Below are 22,034 nucleotides of genomic sequence, written 5' to 3'. Positions count from 1 at the left end.
CCCCTTCCTACATTCGCAGGAAGAGTATGTCTTCTCTTTCCCAAGAGCTGAGGCAGAATATAGTGTTCGATTCATGCCCACCCAAAAGGATGATGACGTTCAGGTTGTGTAAGGACACTACAGAGGGCAGCGGATGGGCACAGTAGTCCAGATTTCCAGGAAGAAGTATGCCTTCTACACTGAGCCAGTGCGGCAGGAGAAGGCCGATGGCACGACCGTGCACCTGGGCACCCCCCACTGCGGTGCTTATCACTAGACTAAAGCTGGATAAAGACCACAAAAAGATCCTTGAACATAAAGCTAAATCTCACCAAGTAGGAGAAGGAAAAGGCAAATACAAGGAAGAAACAATAGAAAAGGTGCAGGAATAAAGTAATCTTATAGAAAGCTTTCATTAAAAAACTATTTAAATGGCCCTAGCCGGTTTGGCTCAGCAGTTAGAGCGTTGGCGCAAGGACCAAAAGGTCTCAACTTCGATTCTGGTCAAGGGCTCACACCTGGGCTGCAGGTTCGACTCCCGGCCCAGGGTCAGTCATGTGGGAGGCAACCAATCGATGTGTCTCTCTCACATGGATGTTTCTCTTTCTCCCTCCCTCCCTTCTACTCTATCTAAATATGTGGGGATTTTTTAATTGATTTTTTTAGAGAGAGAGGAAGGGAGAGAGAGATAGAAACATCGATGTGAGAGAGAAACATTGATCGGTCACCCTCTCAGTCCATGGGACGAAGCTCAATCCACTGAGCCACACTGGCCGGGCTCCACTCTATCTAAAAATCAATGAAAAAAATATACTCAGGTGAAGGTTAAAAAAACAACAACTGTTAAAATGAAATAATAATAATGGTCCTAGCACCTTGCATGTGGGCCTTTTTTCAAATTGCCTCCAATAGGTTGTCTCATGTATTCCCACAATCCCCCAAGGTAGGAGGGCTGGGGTATTGTCCTCGCTTCACTTCATGGGCAAGGAACCTGTGTAAGCAACTTTCCCAAGGTGACAGAAGCTGGAACAGTACTGGAATGTGGGGATTTTGCTGTCTGATCTGTTAAAACATCAATAAAACAATTTTTGGAGTGTCTATTACCTGTTGAGTGCTCTGCTGGGTGCTGGGGTCACAAGGATAGCCTGACATGGTCCCTAGCTAGAGGGGCGGGCGAACTGTGATGGAAGAGCTACTTTCTGTGGGTGGTGGTAGAAGTGTTTTATATCTTGGTAGGGGTGCCTTGGGTCACATGGGCGTTTGCATATATCAAAACTCATTCGCCTGGCCGGTGTGGCTCCCTGGTTGAGCGTCAACCCATGCACTAAGAGGTCGCCAGTTCAGTTCGATTTCCGGTCAGGGCACATGCCCAGGTTGTGGGCCAGATCCCCAGTGGGGGGCATGCAGCAGGCGGCCAACTGATGTTCTCTCTCATCGATGTTTCTATCTCTCTCTTCCTCTCCTCTCCTTTCTCTATAAAATCAATAAAGGGAAAACATTTTTTTTAATTAAAAAAAAAACTGCCCTGGCCGGTTTGGCTCAGCGGTTAGAGCGTCAGCCTGCGGTCCACAGAGACCCGGGTTTGGTTTCCGCTAGGGGCATGTACCTTGGCTGCAGTTTGTCCCCGGCCCTGGTTGGGTCGTGTGGGTGGCGGCCACTCGATGTGTCCCTTTCACATCGATGTTTCTCTCTCTTCCTCTCTCTCCTTCCCACTCTATCTGAGTAAAAAATGGAAAAATGTCCTCGGGTAAGGATAAAAAAAAAAACAAACAAACAAACAAAAAAAACAAAAAAAAACTTATTCAACTGTACAGTTATGATTTGTGCATTTCACTGTAAATTTTACCTTAAAAATGTAAAAAATTTAAATGCTTTGGAAGGTTTATGCCTAGCAAGGCTTTAGTAGCTGTCTGGAAGCAGGCCAGTGACTGACTAAGTTGCCCATGAATACAATTCCACCTTTGTTAGTGGGGTGTGGCTGAAATGTTTTCTCCTGGAGGCTGTAGACCCAGATGGTCCAGTGGCCTTGATGCCCAGAGCATGTGGGGAGCACTGAGGATTGATTCGGGGATCACTACATGTTTCAGAGGAGGGATTTGTAAGCTGAGTCTGCAGGAGAGCGGTTGGTCAGAGGAGGGAGCAGAGGAGAGGGAAGGTGTCGCTAAGCATTCCTCAGGGGAGTGTGGTTGCCCAGCTTCACCAGATGGAAAGGCGCAGAACCAAGCTTTGAATCGCTTTCCTTACCCCAGGCCCTATCCGTGGGCCTTGGAGAAACTCATGCTCGTTCGAAATTTTGAAGCTGCTTCCCAAGAAAGGAAAAACTCCTATTACCACTGTGTCCGGGAGCCAGGGCCATGCCCTGATCCTGGTGCCTGTTGCCACCTGACATCTTGTGGGTTTGCCGGTGTGCGGCTCATGGCTGTCTCCACTTAGAAGCCAAGGTAGAAGAGCAGGCCCCTTGCTGTCTGACTCCCTTCCAGAACTCCTGGCCTCCTGGCGCAGACACTGTCTGGCCTGTTTTCCTCTGAATGAAGAGGAGGAGGTTGAGGTGTTGCAGGTCTAGCACCAGCTTTGAAGCTAGACTAGCCAGGGTTAAAAATCCTGCTTCTACTACTGAACTGGCAGTGTGACCCTGGGCACGTTACCTGTGTGGATGAAAAAGGGGATGCATACTCTACCTGACAAGCTCAGGGGGAGCCTGCATGGTGGCCTTACAAACTCAGAGACTGAAAGTAACCACATAGGCTGGCCTTAACATAAAGATTCCTAATTAAAAACGTCATGGGGGCCCTAGGTGGTTTGGCTCAGCGGTTAGAGTGTCGGCCTGCAGACTGAAGGATCTTGGGTTTGATTCCCAGTCAAGGGCATGTACCTCGGTTGCAAGTTCTATCCCTGGTCCTGGATTGTGCAGGAGGCAACCAATCGATGTGTCCCTTACATTAATGTTTCTCTCTCTCTCTCCTTCCCACCCCTTCCACTCTATCTAAAAATCAATGGAAAAATATCCTAGGATGAGGGTTAAAAACGGAAAAAGTAAAATAAAAGCAAGTTATTAGGGGGTAATCACATCCTAGGCTTGTAATTTTCCTTGACGAAGGTCAATCTTTACCTTAAGTGGGCCTATCCATTGTCTTTTTGCATCTAAGATAACATTTCCTTTGAAATGTCAGAGTACTCTCCAGACCCCTCTGGACACACCAAAGCTGGAGACCACAGAAGCCTTCACTGTTACCTCGTTCTCCAAATACCAATCTCTATGTGCTATAGATGATAACTATCCTATACCCACCAATGTAAAAGAAGCATGTCTCTCTGTTTTACTCTTTATCCAATCTGAGAGATGTTTCTGCTTTCTCCCACCTCCCTAATCTACCACCAATACTTTTCATGTAACCCCGCCCCCTTACATCTGATTCTAAAGTATAAAATAAGCTGTAAAACTGCCATTTTCTGGGTCATTTCCTCAATTTGTTGAGATTTTGCTTCCCAACTATTGTCATCAGTCTGGCTCAAATAAAAAAATCTCTACAAGTTTGGACTTCTTATGTAGACACCTACCTTCCCTAACCCTCCCTGAACTGTCACCTATTAAGCATAATAATGATGGTGGGTGTGAGGACCAACCCAGATCCTGTTTAAAGCACAAAGAACATAGTAGGTGTTCAGGCAACAGTAACTGCTATAGCTTGATTGAAGCCAAAGTACCCATGGATTGACTGGGCTGTGACCAGGGCAGCCCTCTAGCGACGTTTTCCCCATAGCATGGTTGTCTCAGCTTTCCCAATGCCGGCCGCAGTTCTACGTGTGTTTCCGTGCGTGTGACACAGGAGGGACGGCTGGAGGGACGGCTGGAGGGACGGCGCCCACACTGGCGGCCAGTAGCGCTTTGGGGTGTGACCGCTGGGGCGTGCGGGCTGCTCCTTTAGGGGTAGGAGGGTCTGGGCTGCTCCAGGACCGCCTCCTCGGGGCGCCCCGCTCCTCCCTCTCCTTTTGGGGGCGCCCCCGCCTGACTAATCGTGTCTTCTGGTTTCCCGTAAGGAGGGGCGGAGAGGGCGGGTCCAGGGTAAAGAAAGCTTTTACTTCGCGTGGGACCAACTGAGCATTCTTGCTGGGGAAGACGGGACAGGGAGAAAAAATGTGAGTTTGGTAAAAAGTTTTAGGATCTTGTTACCAGGTAATGCCTTTAGCGTGTTACAAGGCGCCAGAGACTCCCAGGCTGAGGGACCTGCTCCTTTGTTTTGATGTTAATTTGCAGATGTCCTTATATATTTTTTTCCTGTGTTGATGGGGCCACCTTTAGCCAGGTGAGGCTTAAGTGTGGAGAACAGTGATTCCCACTCATCCTTGTGGCCGGGGTGGGTGCACCGTGGCCGGAACGAAGAGTCACCCAGGTTCTGCGCCGGTGCAGACCGGAGTCCAGGAACTTGGGGGGTGCGAGTTGGGGCGGGCGAGGAGGGTCGATCTGCAGCTTAACTCGATCCCACTGCGCTGGAGGAGGGTCGGGGGCCTTGCTTCCCAAGATACTGTGCCCACTTACTAGGGTCCTCCTAGTAAATTCTCAGTGTTGGGAAGAGAAAAAAGTCTGGTTTTATTAAGCAGCCATTCTTTGCTCATTAGTTACATGATCTCATTTAATCTTCATATTTGTCTTCATGCTCATTTCACAGATAGGGCACAGGGAGAGGCTCCAGGAAGTAAGTCACCTGCCCCAGGACACGCTGCCAGTAAGTAGCCAAACTGTCCACTCCTTCCACTGTACCAGTTTACCGGCCCAGCTCGGTTCTCCTGTGGTTCCAACCCAGATTACCCTGTTTTTAAGGCCAGCAATTTGGCGGTGGAGACACTCAGATGCCAGCTAGAGTTTGTGTTTCTTTGAAGAGAACGTTTAACTTCCCATCTTGCTGTGGTACAGAAATGTGAACATCGGCATTGATTTGGCTTCACCGCCCACACTGCTTCCTCCGGGGAGGGGACTTGCCCTGAGGGCTGAGCCTTATCTCTGACCAGCCTGCCGACCCAGCCCTGCCGAGGAGCCGGCGTGTGGCTGTGTGACTGGGCGCTCACTTTCGCCCCGAGCACGCATGCACTCCACGGACTCAGAGGGGATGAGGCTTTCTCTCCTCCTGCTCCTTATGTGACTGCGGGCAAGTCACTTGTGCTCTCAGGACCTTAGTTTCTTCTGGAAAGTGAGCAATCGAGCCCTGGCCGGTTTGGCTCAGCAGTTAGAGCATCGGCCTGTGGTTCAGAGAGTCCCGGGTTCAGTTCCCACTAAGGGCATGTACCTCAGTTGCAGTTTGTCCTGGCCCTGGTTGGGTCGTGCAGGAGGCAGCCATTCGATGTGCCCCTTTCACGTCGATGTTTCTCTCTCTCTCTGTCTCTTCCTCTTTTTCCCTCCCACTTTGTCTGAACAAAAAGTGGAAAAATGTCCTCGGGTGAGGATTAAAAAAGAAAAGAAAATGAGCAATCAAGTTGGACCAGACTAGCTCTAGGGCCCTGTGATGTGATGTAGGCAAGACAGTTGCCCCTGGGTCGAGCCAGAACCACACCTTGTTATTGCTGTCCTTCAGAGGGCCTGGCGAGGAGACCGTGTGGCAGACAGTCAAGGTCTGGCGAATGCATGAGAAGCTGGCCGAGGGCACACTTGAAAGGCCTGGGCATGCAGGACACAGTATAGAATCAGTGTACAACATGGGCATATTACTAGTCTGATGTGAAAAGAAAAAATGCATTTAAGGCAAGGGAAAAGACTAGTCAGGGGAGAGGGAAAAAAAGCACTTGGAAGGCTGTGACCCCACCCAGGAAAAGTGACTAACCCAGTGGAGGCTGGCGCTGGGCACATGTGCCTGCCTGAGGCTGGTGAGTGGGGACAGGGCTGGCCAGGGGTGGCTTTCCTGTCTGTGTGTGTGGCTCTTCTCGCTGGTTGCAGACTCAGAGATGCTGACTCTGGGGGAGGGTCTGGCAGCTGGCTAAGGCCATGGGGAGGCCCCTGGGCTGGGGCGGACCTCCAGCCTCCCTGTGGGTGCCTTTGTTGAACCAGCTTGGCCTCAGCACGAGCTGGGGTTGGAGCAGAGGTTGGAGTAGGGGTGGGGCAGGTGGGTGGGGCAGCCCCAGGGGAGTCAAGGGGAAGTGAGAAGCTGGGGTGGGGCCGGCTGGGAGGAAGCCAAGCCTGGAAGGAGAAGTTGAAGCAGAGCTGCGGAAAGGTGAACATGGGCTGGGCCGTGGGACCCTCTTAGGTGGGCAGGTGAGGGCTGGCTGCCGGGCTCTGGAAGCCGCTTGGTCCAGGCCCAGGCCCTGCAGCCCCAGTCCTGGCAGCCTTCCGTCAGACTCCAGGTACTTGATCTGACGGCGCCTCACAGCCGCTCAGAGGACAGTGAGTTGTGGTCGTGATACTGATGAGGAACTCCTGGATGGGGGCTTGTCCTGACATGTGAGTGGTGGTGCCAGCTTCCTGACAGAGGCCACCACACCAAGTGACTGGACTCCAGAAGGCCCTCGGCCAGCCTGGAAGTGCATTCAGATTTGAGGACACTTGTCCCTAAGACTGGACTGTGGTGTAACTGTACAGTGGTTGGGGAAGGGGCCCAAGCAGACCAAGCATTTGAATTCCAGTTCATTATATTGCAAATTGAAAAAGACCCTAGTTGAGGGTCTGCTAGCTGCCTGGGGTGGGGTTGAGGCCGGGAGGGAGTTGAGGGTGGGGCGGGGGAAGGTGGGGGTTCCACTTGGTGTCAGAGGAAAGAGTACTGCCAAGGAGTCTCTGGACAAAGCCTCTGGACCCAGCTCCCGAGAATGCCCTCCTCCCAGACTGGGAGGATCTGGTGTCCTTTTGGGAAAGGGGCCCTCTTAGGTCGACAGGTGAGGACTGGCTGCCAGGGTCTGGAAAGGTACTGTTTCATCTCAACTAGGGACAAACGGGGACTGGCTGGGAGGTGAAGGGACCTGTTAGGGATCAATGGAATCGGAGCGAAGATACACCAGAGGACTTTTGTCATTTTGACAGCCTTCAAGCATTGCCTTAAATGTAAGCATATCTGCAGGACACCCTCCCTCCTCCTCCCTCCCCCCATCCCCTCTGTGTCCTCAAAGGCAGGCTACAGGGCATGTGTCCTCCCCGACTCTACCCCAGGACAGTCTGACTGGATCCTCCCCCCCCCCCCCCCCAGTCCTGCTTTCTGCCTCCGGTGCTCTAGCCTGTCTGAGCCTGTTGAAGTCCTGTGCTCTCAGGCTCCATCTGGTCTAATCACTGGAGCCCAGCAAGTCCTGTTGATCAGACGTATTCTCTGAGCCCCTGTGGGGTGTCAGGCACAGTGTGAGGCCCCAGCTAGATTCAGAAAAGCAAAATATAGTCCCTGTCCAAAGGCCCTTAAAGTCTAGTAGGAAAGGCAGGCAGGCCCATAACTCACCGTACTCTGGCAGGATGGGAAAAAGCAAAGGCTGCAACGGGAGAAGTAGAGAAGTGGCTGCCTTGTGAGGAAGTGAGTTCCCCATCACTAGAAGTGTTCAAGAGGATGGAGAGGGATGCTGCAGAAGCGATTTCTGCGATGTGCATGTATGAGAGGCAGATTTGGAGTAGGGCAGGACGGCATCAAGTTTCCTCTAATGCTGACATCTGTGATTCTGTGGCATCCCTGACCCGGGGAAATTTTGTCTGCGGTCATCATTGGCGTGATGGCTCCCTGCTTCATGGCCCCCTCCAGGCAGACCATGAGCCACAGGTTCTTGTTCTTCATTTCTGTGGCCCCCTCGCATTCTGCCCAGTGCACAGACCACGAATGGAATGGAGAGCCTTTCGGGGGCAGCCTGAGGGATGCAGGACTCTCAGGCTGTCCCCTCCTCTGTTGAGGCATGAAGCTGTCCCATCCTGCTATGAGGGAGCCTGCGAGCAGGGACTGAAGTGTATGCCCCCAGGTGAGAGGGCGGGGAGAACTCCCAGAGAAGGCCGAGGCCTCCGAATGTCCTAGAAGGCTCTTTGGACAGCCGGGACTTGATATGGGCCTGGAGGGGTGGAGGGGCTTTGATGGACATGAGGGAGGAGGTGCTCACTGAGGAGGCTCGAGGAGCTGTGGGCTTGGGCAGGGGGCTGGGAGGGACAGGAGAGTGAAAGGCCAGAGGTGGCCCCTTGCGGGTGAGAGTCTGGAGGCGCAGGCTGAGGGGCAGGGACATGATGAGGTAGCAGGAGTGTCATCTCTGACCGAGTGCATTAGCGTCACCTGGAATTTCTGTCTGATTTGAACTGGTCTGCTATGTGGCTACAGCCTTCCAGATGATTCTAATGTGCAGGCCAGGGTGAGACCCAATTCTGGACAGTTAACTGGCAGCATCAGCATCACCTGGAACATATGTTCAAAGTGCTGGCGCACAAGCCCCACTCTGGACCTGTGGAATCCAAAACCAGGCTAGGGCTTGGGCATCCCGATTTTTATAAGACCCTGAAGTAATTCTAACGGGCAGCCAAGGTGGAGAGCAAGGGAGATGAAGGAGCAGGCAGCCAAACCCTTTTCATCAAGATCCTGCAGTGGCCCCGGCCCGTTGCTCAGCGGTTAGCGCATCGGCTCGGAACACCAAGGGTCTCAGGTTCGATTCCCAGTCCAGGGCCCATCCCTGGGTTGCAGGTTCCATTCTTTGTCCTGGTTGGGGTCATGCGGGAGTCAACCAATCCATGAGTCTCTCTCACGTCAATATTTCTTTCTCTCTCTCTCCCTCCCTTCCACTGTATCAAAAAATCAATGGAAAAAATATCCTCAGGTGAAGAGTAACAAAAAAATAAATTAAAAAAAGACCCCACAGTGGCTCTGGGAGGCCTGGAGCCCCAGCCTGTGGGCGGCCTGCCCTGAGTCACGGCCTGAGCTCTCAGATCGGGAGCTCAGAATGAAAAGCAGTTAAGCTGACAATCGGCCCTCTTGTTCACATCATCCGTCCTGAGCTCTCCCCACTGGCTTGGGGCCACCGCCTCGCCACTGCAGACCTGAGTCACAGGCGAGGCTGCTCTTGCAGGGGATGTGGGCACAGCATGTGACTCTGTGGGATGGAGAAATGCTACAGGCTCCTTCTCCAAACCTCCCCCTCACCGCCTCCCCCCTTTGGGGAAGTGTGGTTCCAAAAAATGCCTTCAGCTATGTTGTGAGTTAAGTGCGGAAAAGGAAAGTCGTCATTCACGTGGTATCTAACACCCATTACCACCGCTCCTGTTTCTCCCCTTGCTCCTGGGACTCAGCACCCTCTGCTCTTCTGTCCACCTCCCCCAAAGTTGTTCTTTTATTCCTCATGGGAGGATATTTTTCTACTTACTATCAGACAGAGTGGGAGGGAGGGAGAGACAGAAAGATAGAAACATCGATGTGATAGAGCCACACTGGGGACAAACTGCAACCCAGGCATGTGCCCTTGACCAGAATCGAACCTGGGACTCATTGGTCCACAGGCTGATGCTCTGACCGTTGAGCAAAACCAGCCAGGGCTCCCGAAAGATTTTTGTTTGCTTCCCCAGCCCCCAAGAATTTCCTGATGGTGCCAGTTTGCCCCTTACCCTGAAATTCTCAAACCCTTACCCTGTGCCGCTGGGGCTCATCTTCCAAAAATGCTGTTCAGTGCACAGCATGAATTGTGTTGCAGTAGTTGCTGGTGTGGGCTCTGCATTTTAAGCCAAAAAAAGAAACCTCTAGTCATGGGCACATATGAAAGGGACAGTGAGTAAAGCTGTATCTACTGCATTTGCTGAATTTTAATTTTAATTTAATTTTATTATTTTAAAACACTTTTATTTATTGGTTGATTTTAGAAAGAGAGGAAGGGAGAGAGAAACATCGATTTGTTGTTTCACTCATTTATGCTTTCATTGGTTGATTTCATTGGATGTGCCCTGACCAGGGATCGAATGTGCAACCTTGGTGTATAATGCTCTAACCAACTGAGCAACCTGGCAAGGGTGCATTTGCTGAAATTTAAAAAAGATTTTATAGCCCTGGCCGGTTTGGTTCAGCGGTTAGAGCATTGGCCTGCGGTCCAGAGAGACCCGGGTTCGGTTACCGCTAAGGGCACATACCTCGGTTGCAGTTTGTCCCCAGCCCTGGTTGGGTCGTGCAAGAGGCGGCCACTCAATGTGTGTGTCTCTCTCTCTCTTCCTCTCTCTCCCTCCCACTCTATCTGAACAAAAAATGAAAAAATGTCCTCAGGTGAGGATTAAAAATAAATAAATAAAAACTAAAGAATAAATCTTATTTAAAAAGATTTTATATATAAATATATATATATTTTTAAAATATTTATATATTTTAATCCTTACCCAAGGATATTTTTTTTCATTGATTTTTTTTTTAGAGACAGTGGAAGGGAGGGAGGGAGGGAAGGAGAGAGAAAAAGACACATCAATTGGTTGCCTCCCACAAGTGCCCAAAGGTGGGGGGAGGGGGATAGTGCTGAGGATTGAACCTGCAACCCAGGTACATGCCCTTGATAGGGAACCTGAGACCCTTCAGTAAAAGGGCCAGCACTGAGCAGCACTGCCCAGGGCTAGGATAAGATATTTTTATTTTTATTTTTTTTATCCTCACCCGAGGACATTTTTCCATTTTTTGTTCAGGTAGAGTGGGAGGGAGAGAGGGGAACAGAGAGAGAGAAACATCGATGTGAAAGGAACACATCGAGTGGCTGCCACCCGCACGACCAACCAGGGCCGGGGACAAACTGCAACCGAAGTACATGCCCTTAGCGGGAACCGAACCTGGGTCTCTCCAGACCGCAGGCCGACGCTCTAACCGCTGAGCCAAACTGGCCAGGGCTAGGATAAGATATTTTTAAGTGCTTGCCTTCAGTATTTTTTTCCTTGGATAATTTTTGTCCAAAAAAGATTGCTGCCACCAACCTATAGAATAAAGATGATGTTAATCATCCTGGCATTTGAGGGAAGCTGGGTATGTGGAAGTGATGGCTTATGCCTGGGGATGGGTGAAATTCCTCAGAGGGGGTTTAGACTTAAAGAAGGAACTAAGTTTAATGTTAGCTTTAGGGTTTTTGTTTTTCTGGGTTTTGTTTGTTTTTGGTAGATGCATTTTATCAGATTAAGGAAGTTTGCTGAAAGTTTCTTGTTTGTTTGCTTGTTTCTTTTTTTGTTGGTTTTTTGTTTTGATACCCAGCCAGAGCCTTGAGAGTTTTGTGGGGTTTTTGTTGTTGTTGTTGTTTTTATTCTCACCCAAAGACTTTTTTTTTTGCATTTATCTTCAGATAGAGCGGGAGGAAGAGAGAGAGAGAAACATCCTTGTGAGAGAGACACGTCGAGTGGTTGCCACCCACACGACCCCAACCGGGGCAGGGAACAAACTGCAAGCAAGGGACGTGCCCTTAGCGGGAACTGAACCCAGGACTCTCTGGTCTGCTGGCCAACGCTCTAACCGCTGAGCCAAACCGGCCAGGGCAGTTTTTTGTTTTTTTAAAAACCAGGAATGGATTGAGAATTTTGCTAACTGCTTTTTCTATATCTATTGGAATAAAAATAAAGAGAGTTGCCCGGCCGATGTGGCTCAGTGGTTGAGTGTCGACCCATGCACCAAGATGTCGCAGGTTCCATTCTCAGTCAGGGCACATGCCCAGGTTGTGGGCCTGATCCCCAGTGGGGGGCATGCAGGAGGCGGCCAATCAATATTCTCTCTCATTTATGTTTCTGTCTCTCTCTCCCTCTCCCTTCCTCTCTCTCTCAAATCAACAAAGAAAAAAAAGTTAAACCAACTTTGCATTATTGGGATAAACCCCCATTTAGTCATATGTTTTATCCTTTATATTGAATTCCATGATAAAATTTTGTTAATATTTTTTGTGTTCATTAGAGATATTGATCTAATTTTCCTTGCTGTTACATTTTGTGAAATCAGGATAATACTGGCTGCATAGGATACAGTGAGGCGTGTTCTCTTCTATTTTCTGGAAGAGTTTATATAGAATTGGTATGATGTCTTCCTTAAATTTTTGGTAGAATATATCTGGACTTGGAATTTTTCTGGGGGGAGGACTTTTTAAGTACAAGTTGTTTCTTTAATAGATATTAGAACTATGCAGATAATCTATTTCTGCTTAAGTGAACTTTCATAATTTGTATCCTTCAAGGAATTTGCCCATTTTATATAAGTTGTTGAATATATCAGCATACAGTTTTTGTAATATTTTCTTTTTTTTTTTAATTCTCACCCAAGGACATTTTTCCATTTATATTCAGATAGAGTGGGTGGGGGGGGGGAACATTGATGTGAGAGGGACACATTGACTGGTTGCCTCCTGCACAACCCCGACCAGGCCTGGGGACAAACCGCAACCCAGGTGCGTGCCCTTAGCGGGAACCGAACCCAGGTCTCTCTGGACCACAGGCCGATGCTCTAACCACTGAGCAAACCGGCCAGGTCATGATGTTCTTTCTTATTTCTGTTTTAGGAATTTGTGTCTTTTCTTTTTCCTAATCAATTTGTCTAAAGGTGCATCAATTTTAGTGATTTTTCCCCCCCCAGAAATCAGCTTCAGTGATTTTCTCTCTCTTTTTTTTTTTCTATTGATTTCTGCTCTCGTTTTTATTATTTATTTTCTTTTGATTATTTTGTGTTCAATTTGCTTTTTTTAAAATTAATATAGTGGAAACTTAAGTCGTTGATTTTGAACTTTTCTAATATAAGCAGTTATTGCTTAGAGAGCTGTGCTCCAGTGTCATGCAATGCTCAGAGTTACAGGTCTGTCGGCAGAAGAGAGGTGTAGCCGGGTGGTCACAGCATGGGGAAGACACGGGCCCAGCAGCCAGAGGCCCGCTTTTCCCTAGCCTCTCACTAGCTGTGTGACTCTGGACCTAGACCCTCTGAGCTTCAGTTCCTCTGCCGGCATAATGGAGCCAGGTGTAATCTCTCCGGCTCTTGGAGATGAAGTAGTTGATGAATATGAAAGCACTTGGTCACCTGGAAGGGCCTCCCAGACCAATGTGAAGGGTGGTCGTCATGGCATTTGTAATAATAATGACTGCTTCTGTCTTGCCAGATCCGGAAACAGCATGTACACACCCATCTCCCAGAGGTAGGCCGTGCGCCCACCCCCTTCCACCCCCTCCTTCATTTCCTCCCAGCACCCCTGCTCCCCACACGGCAGTCCCCAGGCCTCCTGGGTCTCTCTGCTTGAGGCCATCGCTCAGGGGCCCTGGCGGCTGTCCCCCTCTCCCCCCACAGCGGTTCTCCATTCTCGGCATCAGTGCAGGACCCCGGCCTGCACGTGTGGCGGGTGGAGAAGCTGAAGCCGGTGCCGGTGGCCCGAGAGAACCAGGGCGTTTTCTTCTCCGGGGACTCCTACCTAGTGCTGCACAATGGCCCGGAGGAGCTCTCCCACCTGCACCTGTGGATAGGTGAGGGGCTGCAGAGCAGAGGGGGTTGGGGGCCCCCGAGGCGGGCCTGGGTCTCACAGGCCTGGCCCCGCCCCCTCGCTCCACCCTAGGCCAGCAGTCCTCCCGGGATGAGCAGGGCGCCTGCGCAGTGCTGGCCGTGCACCTCAACACCCTGCTGGGGGAGCGGCCCGTGCAGCACCGAGAGGTGCAGGGCAACGAGTCCGACCTCTTCATGAGCTACTTCCCAAGGGGCCTCAAGTATCAGGTCAGCCTGCCCTGGGGCTTTTCCCAGAGCCTGTCTCGCTTGCAGCTGGTTCTCACCTGCAAAAGGCCCAGGGGTCCTGAGGCTGGGTCCTCCCCACTTTTCTGCCGGTCTCCCAGTGGGGTGGGGTGCGGAGGGCCCCGGGCTTCTGGCCAGCGCACTCAGACCGGCCATCTGGGCCGCAGGAAGGTGGCGTGGAGTCAGCATTTCACAAGACCTCAGCACAGGCCACCCCAGCTGCCATCAGGAAGCTCTACCAGGTGAAGGGGAAGAAGAACATCCGTGCCACCGAGCGCGCGCTGACCTGGGACAGCTTCAACACTGGGGACTGCTTCATCCTGGACCTGGGCCAGGTGGGTAGGCAGGGTGGGACAGCGCTCTGTGTTGGCACGTCTTTTGAAAGGTCAGGGACCAGGAGGCCAGGGCGGAGGGAGAGAAGCTGCGAAGCCCTGAGTCCATCCCAGGAGAGACTGCTCCAGCCACTAGAAACATAACATCCCTGTGCTCAGAAGGACAGAAACCCCCCTCCGCGATCTAGCCATTGCCTCTGCACCTGCCCTTCTTCTCCCAGAGCCACGGTACCTCTGAGTGAGCCGCTGCCAGGCCGTTCGTTCATTTGTTCACTCCTCCTTTCACTCAGCGAATCCATGGTGCCTGCTCTGAGCCAGCCCGGGGATCACCAATTGGTTGCCCTGGGAAGGCAGCCACGACGGGCCTGGCCTGTCACCTGCTGTAATCCGTGGCAGGATATGAGGGTTCTGAGAGAGGCAGCCATGTGTGCTGGGGGAGCTTGGGCAGGGAGGGTCTCTTAAACCTGAGCCAAAGCCATTGTCCCAGGAAGGAGCCTTCCTGGAGGGGAGATGCCATTCCAGGCGAAGGGACAGGTGAGCTGGGGCACTGAGAGGGGGAAGGGTGTAGACATGCATGTTGACAGCAGGGACAGGGTGGGGACAGGAGCCATGGGATTGAAAATGACTAAGGAGGGTGAGACCCAGGTCAGGAGGAGACTGACTGGTCTGAGGAACCTGGACCACATCTTGTAGTGCCAAAGATTTCAGGCAGGAAGATCAACCCGGGGGCTTTGTGGAAGGAGGACCAGAAGCAGTGAGATGGAGGCAGGAGGGTCAGCTCAGGAGACAGGATGAGGGCTGTGCCTGGCAGGGGTGTAGGCAGGATGCTCAAGGATGGCATTCACCCATTCGTTCATTCCATTTGTCGTGTGCTTAGATATGTGCCAGTCTGTTTTAGCACTGGCCATACAGCACCAGACAACGCAAAAGCAAAGCAAAACAAAAACATTCATGCCTTAATGAAAGTTACTTTCTAATCAGGGGAGAAAGATTATACACAAGATAGAGATGATGAAACATGTGCTGATAAGTGATGTGGAGAAAAATAAAGCAGGAGGGAGACGGGGAGTGGGCACAGAAACACTCCGGCCAGAGTGCTGTCATTACCGTTCTCGGAGACGCCTCTTTAACCCAGGCCTCCCTCTTCCCTTCAGAACATCTTCACCTGGTGTGGCGGAAAGTCCAACATCCTGGAGCGCAACAAGGCGAGGGACCTGGCCTTGGCCATCCGAGACAGTGAGCGGCAGGGCAAGGCCCAGGTGGAGATCGTCACGGACGGGGAGGAGCCCGCTGAGATGATCCAGGTGGAGGGGACGACGGGGTGGATCAGCTGGGGCATGCGGGCAGTCAGTGGAGGATTGGGTGGGGGTCATCTGGGCCACTGCTTTGGGGGCGGGGGAGGCTGTGGCTAGTTCATAGGGTGCCTTGGTGTGATTCAGAGCAAAGCACCTGTTTGGGCGGACAGACCAGTGGCCTGGAGGGTGGGGTGGCCTGGACCCAGCCCTCACTCACTTCTGCTGGGTGCCCTTGTGCAGGGCAGTTTGCTCCAGGAGAGTCAGCGTCCCTGGGCATAATGGGTTGGGAAGGTCTGGGACGGGTGCCCAGGAACCCCTGGAAACCTGGTCCTCCCTGACTCCTGCAGGTCCTGGGCCCCAAGCCTGCCCTGAAGGAGGGCAACCCTGAGGAAGACCTCACAGCTGACCAGACTAATGCCCAGGCTGCGGCTCTGTATAAGGTGGGCATTCCGGTCTGCCCTGGGACTAGGCAGGAGGTGGGAGCCTGGTGCACCAGGGAGGGGAGAGAGCCTTGGGAAGGTTGGTCCAGGCACCAGGGCAATTTGCCCAGGGCTAGGAGCGAGGGGAGGATGGGAAGTGGGCGGATGTCCGGCTCTCTTGAGGACATAAATGTTACTTCACTTCTTGGAGAAAGATTTGAAGGAGATGTTGAGCTTTACTTTTTGAATTATTTGCATTTATTTGTAATGTGGATCCATTTAATTTCCAAATGGATTTGGGGCCTCTGGGCTGCAGTGATGAGGGTGATGGGAAGAGTTGGGGCTGCCTAGGGTTTGCCCATCCGAGCTTTCCCCCCTGTCCCATCTGCTCGCCGGGCCTGCGCAGTGGATGGGGGCTGTGGGGCAGGGAGGCAGCTACTCCTGGGATGGAGGTTAGCACTGTGTGTTGGGGGGAGAGGGTTATTCAGCACTGCTCATCTGTTAACCTAAAAATGTAAAGTCCTTTCAAACTGAGAGGCAACAAGCATTTATTTGAGATCAAAGGAAGAGCTATTTGGGATACACTGATTCAGGCAGAGAAGCCCAAATAGTGTTCTGATTAGGAGACAAGGTAATGGGTATTTATGAGAAAGGAAAGGGGAACAATTACATCATTAGAAGAAAGGTAACATGACACAGTGATGCTAATTCCAAATGTTTTAAATTTTCAGTCCAGTAGTCTTCCTACCCGCCTTCTCGTTATCTTTGCAAACAGATCTTTGAAACACAGTGTTGCTGAGGCCCAGTCTAAAGGTTACTTTGTCCTATTTAACATTCCAAAGGGTTGAGGTATATGTGCAAGGTAGTTCCTCTGGGATCTCAGCTTCAGCTCCTTTTTGAAAGTGGCAGTGTTTATTTTGTCACATCTTCCCCAAGGTCTCTGATGCCACTGGACAGATGAACCTGACCAAGGTGGCCGACTCTAGCCCCTTTGCCCTCGACTTGCTGATACCTGATGACTGCTTTGTGCTGGACAACGGGCTCTGTGGCAAGATCTACATCTGGAAGGGTATGTGAGGCTTCTCCACCCCGGCCCGAGCCCAGTGCCCTGAGCCAGCAGGCTTCCTGTTGGTGGGCTCAGCCTGCCTGGCTGCTTTCAAAAAGAGCCTCCAGGGCCTGGATACTCTAGACCTGACCTCCCGGCTGAGGGTTTTCTCTTTTCTGTTCCTACCTCCTCAATTGTAAGCAATTGTTCTGAAACTTGAGCATACCTTAGAATTACCACCCCCCCATTCTCATTCACTAGTTCTGAGAAGCTCCCAGAGCCTCTGATCCTGACATTCTGCCTCAAGAATGTGAGAACAGAAATTTTAGATAAATTGACTCTTACTTGAACTGGTAGAACTTGTTTTTCCAAGAGGAAGTAGAAAACTTGTGCAGAAGCCTTCTCTTTGGTCTCACTCAGAAATGTTGAAACAGAGCTGCATGTCTGAGTGACGCTGGGAGCACTGTACCTTCTCCACACTTTTCTTTTTTTTTTTTTTCTTTTTTAATTTAGGGAGAGAGAGAGAGAAACATCAGTGTGAGAGAGAGACATCAATCAGCTGCCTCCTGTATCCCCCCACCCCCCCGGGGATTGAGCCCATAACCCAGGCATGTGCCCTGACCAGGAATTGAACCAGGACCTCTCAGTCCATGGGACGACATTCAATCCACTGAGCCACAAAAGCTGGGCCACACTTGTCTTTTTTTTTTTATCCTCATCCGAGGACATTTTCCATTTTCTGTTCAGATAGAGTGGGAAGGAGAGAGAGAAAGAGAAACATCGATGTGAAAGGGACACATCGAGTGGTTGCCACCCGCATGACCCAACCAGGGCCGGGACAAACCGCAACCAAGGTACGTGCCCTTAGCGGGAACTGAACCCGGGTCTCTCTGGACCACAAGCAGATGCTCCAACCGCTGAGCCAAACCGGCCAGGGCCACACTTGTCTTTTTATGAGCATATCTTACCTCCCTGACCAGGTTATAAACTTGAGAGCGGGAACCATACTATCTCTGGTGTCTCGATGGTATAGTATATTTGCTCAGTAAATATCTGTGGGGTCAACCAAGGCCCAGAGAAATTCACAGCCCCAGCCTGGTCAGGAAGGTAAGTGGTAGGTGTGCAAAGTGTGGCTCCTACTGGGCAAGCAGTGCTGTTGCTGCAGGGAAGGGCCTAGAGCAGCAAGCAGCCGGCAGGTTTCTAAAAGTTGGGGGGGGGGAGTGGGTTGTGCTACTGGGGCTGCCTTTTCCCTCCTGCCACGGGGCACCTTCCCATGGAACCAGTTCTAAGCATGGGAAGGAGAGGGGGGAGGTATAGTTTGCAGACATCCATGGAAGTGTATTTAACCCCAAGCAAAGAAGCAAAGAACCAAACCATTTATGAGAGAGAAAAACAAGGGGAGAGAAAACAGGAAACTCCAGAGCCAGGAAGAGAAGTAGCTATGCCGGCCAAATCACAGGAAGGATACGCCACATTCATTTAGATACATTGTAGCTAAGTGGATTTTATAGCCTGGTTGGTGGTGGTACCAAGTTGCCCCACGCACATAGAAGCCAGCAGTACCCTGGCACTGGCTTTATTGGGAAGTGGACCAGCAAGAAGACAGGACGTGAGGCTCAAACCTGCCTCCCAGATGGAGGGTTTGGGTGGTAAGGGCTTAGGGGAGGACAGTCAGGTGTGTGAAGTGCTGACAGGGCAGGTTTCCGCTGGAGGCTTCAGCACCAGATCCTTCTGGACGACAGACCCTTCATGAAAGGATTCCAATGATCAAGTTCCGGTCAAGTCTCGGGGTTTTTTTGTTTGTTTGTTTGTTTTTGGTTCCTTGAGGTTGGGGGTGAAACTGTGGTTCTGGGTATTACTGAAGGTCAACGTTCTCTGTGTATGCTTCAGCAGCATGAACTAAGGATTTTGTTTTGTGGACAAAACAACTCAGTGACTTATTAGAAAGAGAATAAGGCCAATTTGAGCTGGTTCTGCAGCTGCAGTGTTAATGAACAAAATTCCACTCGGTCAAAGTAAAGATCACGAATCGAGCTGCATCCCATCTAGTGAACGGAGGGGTACCGGGAGGAGCTGTACCAAACAGAAAGTTCTATATGCAGAGAGTGGGACAAGGACGTGAAGAGAATGGAGGGTTTCAGGAAGGTCACCTTCCCTTAAGGGAAGCAGGGGTCTTATGAGGCTCATCACCTCCTGGGTGCTGACCATGGAATTCCAATGATGGTTTTTAAAATTCCACCCCTGGGAGAGGCTGAAACTGCCGAGAGGCTAGGTATTAAGTCTTGGTGAGGCTTAGCACAAGAGATCCCATTTTGGGTCTATTGCTTGTTCTTAGCACTGGAGAGTCAACCACAGTTTACATTGTTGCCTTAGAAAATGCCTGAAGCTGGAGCCTGTTTTGTGTTCAAGGGACCTGCCTGTAGGAGAGAACGGATGACTCCAGGGTCTTCCTTCTCGCATGCTCTTAGTTGGCATAACTATCAGGCCTGTGTTGCTGTCTGGCATTATGGGAGCAAGACTGGAGTAAATCACACCCTTTGTCCTGGTCAGTTGTACAAAGAAGGCTTGACGACAGTCCAGTTGACAGGCTCGGGAGGCGGGGTCCGGGGTGGGCCATGGCCCTAAGGTCTGACACCAGGAGAACACTAGTTCTCGCGACGGTCGCTGGGCCCTGGTCGGAACAGGTTTGATGATGAGAGCAGGCCGAGGAGCTGCTTTCACGTGGCTCGGAGTTGCTTTCACGTGGCTCGGAGCCGCCAAGCTGGGAGAGACGCAGGGGCTGACTTCAAGCCTCCAGAGTTCCTCAGCATTAGTACCTCCTGGTCCATTGATTTTAAACGTTGCTAAATATTCTGTGGACCCCCTTAAGTTACCTCAAGAAAAATGGCATGTGGGCCAGAAAGGGTTCCTGCTCTTTTGGAAAATCTCTTTCCTGTGATCCAGGGCGAAAAGCTAATGAGAAGGAGCGGCAGGCGGCCCTCCAGGTGGCCGAGGGCTTCATCTCGCGCATGCGGTATGCCCCAAACACGCAGGTGAGGACACGGCCCGCGTCCCCCACCCTCCTCCGGGGGCCCTTCCCATGGCCTCCTGCCCCTGACACTGGACACAGAGGGCAGGAAAGCCTCAGGAATAGTCAGGCCTCCCCCCAGACCCCCCCGGGGGAAGCCCTTTGGAGCCTTGACAAGTTAGAAGTCCATGTTGTTTCCTAAGAGGACGTTGGGCAGCGCTCCCCTCGGAGCCCAGAGAGCAGGCGTGCCGTTGGACAGCTTGTGCCCCTCTGGGCCATTGTCCCAAGCTGGTGCCACCTTGTCTCAGCCCAGCACGGTGACTCCACAAGTCGTTCTGAGGGGAGCTGATAAGGTTCACCTGTAGTTGGTGCCTCTATAAAACTGTTCACTACGCCCTGCAGGTAGTGTGTTCCCTCAGCCGTGTCCCTGTGATCTTTCTCATTTCGTGTCTTATCTGGAGATTCCTTGGCCCGGATGGCATGTGGCCTGGTGCCCAGCACCCTCCTCCAGGCTCGCCCTACCCTGGAGGCAGAGATGGCATCCCTGTGAGCAAGCCTTCCCCTCCCGTCCCTGCAGGTGGAGATTCTGCCCCAGGGCCGCGAGAGTCCCATCTTCAAGCAATTCTTCAAGAACTGGAAGTGAGGGGCATCTCACGGCGTCCGCCTGCTGCCTGGTCAGTGCCCAGGTGCCCCTGCAGATGTTCAATAAAGGAGACAAGTGCTTTCCCCCTCTCTGCCTGCCCTGCCTGCCCTGGGCTAGTTCTCCCTGTCCCGTCCCCCCCCCCCCACACACACACCGGGCTCATTCTCATGCTGATGTGGAGGATCCCGGTGACAATTCCCCTCTCCCAGGGGCCAGAGCTGGCTTTGCATGATTAAGGCAGAGGGACCGGGAGTCCCAGTGGGCCTGGCAGGTACTGCTGTGAACCCAATAGGGAGGTGGCACAGTGCCAGGCCTCAGGATCACTTTCAGCCGGGTTCAGATCAGTCTCACATTCCCAACTAGGAGAAGCTTGTAGCAACAGGCCGGGATGCCTCTCCTTTGAAGCCGGTGTTTCCGCAGCTGCCCTCATAAGCCATCGCTAGGCAGCTTCCAAATGACGGGTGCTCGCCAAGCAAGAGGACCGACCACTTTTCACTCTGGCTTGTCCCGTCGTAGGCACATTGCGCCATGTGTTACTAGGGCCACCATGGGGCTGCGGGAAAAGCACCAGAGTCGTGGGTTCTGGTTCTCACCCCGGGCCAGTTGCTTTTCCTCGTCCAGGCCTCAGTTCATGCTCTTGTGTAATAAGGTGGCGGCTGAAATACAAAGAGGCTACATAGCTAAGTAGGGGGAGGGTGGAGTAGCCCCAAAACAGTCCCATCCCAAAGGGCATGACCCAGGGCGGGCAAGAGCAAGGTGGGCTGTGTAAGCCTAGACCAGAGTCACCCGTGGGCCCTCGGAGCCACGTGGCTTCTGGGCTCTGACGTGTTTGATTCATCCATCCCAAACAAGTTCTGATCAAGTTCATCGTGTTGATTTTGTGCCAAGAGGTATAAAAAATCAGCTCCCTTCGTACCCATTTTCTGCACAGAGATGGCCAGTCACCCACCTGTCAGCCTGCACAGAGCATGTACCAGGCAGGATTTTGTTTTCAGAACACAACTCTGCCATCTCAACTGGAAGATGCAGGGATGATTTTTAAAAAGGGAGTAAGGGCTGCACCACATTCGTGGTTCTGACATTTTTAGGGTTGTGAAGCATTTTAATTCTGTGAATGATCTAGGCAGGCCTTTCCCCTCCAAAAAATGCGATTTAAGATTTCTGCCTCTACTTTCAGAGGGTTTAGACCCCCCCCCCCAAAAGTCCATCAATAGAACCTCGACTTACTCCCTGGACTGTTACTGCTGGTGTCCCAGGTGTGAATGTGGGAGCACTCAGAGCATCACGCAGGAGTGATGCGGGAAGAAAGGGCACCTGCGCGGCCGCTGGCCTCCCCTCCAGCTAGCGGCGCACCTGGCCGGGGCCTGGCTGTGCTGTGGGCTGGGCGTTCATCATCAGGTCTGCTGAGAAGCCTCCTGGTAGAGCAAGCGAAAGCGATCTGAAGGAACCGCTGACGCTGACGTCGAGCGGAGGCAGACTGCGGCCTTTCTGCATGCCAACCCGCCAACCTCCCTGCCACCTCTGGTCGGCTGCACCCGGACTAGAGGAGGTGGGGCGGACAGAGATCGGTTCAGGTTGGGCAAAATGACAGGCCCACTACCAGCCCCACCCTGAGGCATCCTGCTGACAGCAGGGTCAAGTACCCTGTTGTACTGGGGTGGCCGTGTGTCATCCCCACCTCTGATGGCCCTA

At 51.9% G+C, this 22,034-nt stretch overlaps 1 protein-coding gene across 2 annotated transcripts; it reads left to right on the top strand.

Moving 5' to 3' along the window:
* The first annotated feature begins 4,021 nt into the window (after positions 1-4,021).
* CAPG (capping actin protein, gelsolin like) lies at positions 4,022-20,430 on the top strand. 2 transcript variants are annotated; one of them, XM_036262984.1, is made up of 11 exons: positions 4,022-4,116; positions 4,647-4,703; positions 12,985-13,020; positions 13,170-13,342; positions 13,432-13,586; positions 13,769-13,936; positions 15,088-15,237; positions 15,576-15,668; positions 16,584-16,716; positions 19,636-19,724; positions 20,277-20,430. In XM_036262984.1, exons 3-11 carry the CDS (start codon positions 12,998-13,000, stop codon positions 20,340-20,342), a joined length of 1,050 nt encoding a protein of 349 aa, XP_036118877.1. In that variant the 5' UTR covers positions 4,022-4,116; positions 4,647-4,703; positions 12,985-12,997; the 3' UTR covers positions 20,343-20,430. The 2 variants fall into 2 exon arrangements, with proteins under 2 accessions (XP_036118877.1, XP_036118878.1); XM_036262985.1 differs by lacking the exons at positions 4,022-4,116; positions 4,647-4,703 and adding an exon at positions 6,104-6,179.
* The last annotated feature ends 1,604 nt before the right edge of the window (positions 20,431-22,034 follow it).

The sequence above is a fragment of the Molossus molossus genome, unplaced genomic scaffold (assembly GCF_014108415.1).
Source record: "Molossus molossus isolate mMolMol1 unplaced genomic scaffold, mMolMol1.p scaffold_m16_p_15, whole genome shotgun sequence".
Lineage (NCBI taxonomy): Eukaryota > Metazoa > Chordata > Mammalia > Chiroptera > Molossidae > Molossus > Molossus molossus.
This window is presented reverse-complemented; position numbering and strand designations above follow the sequence as displayed.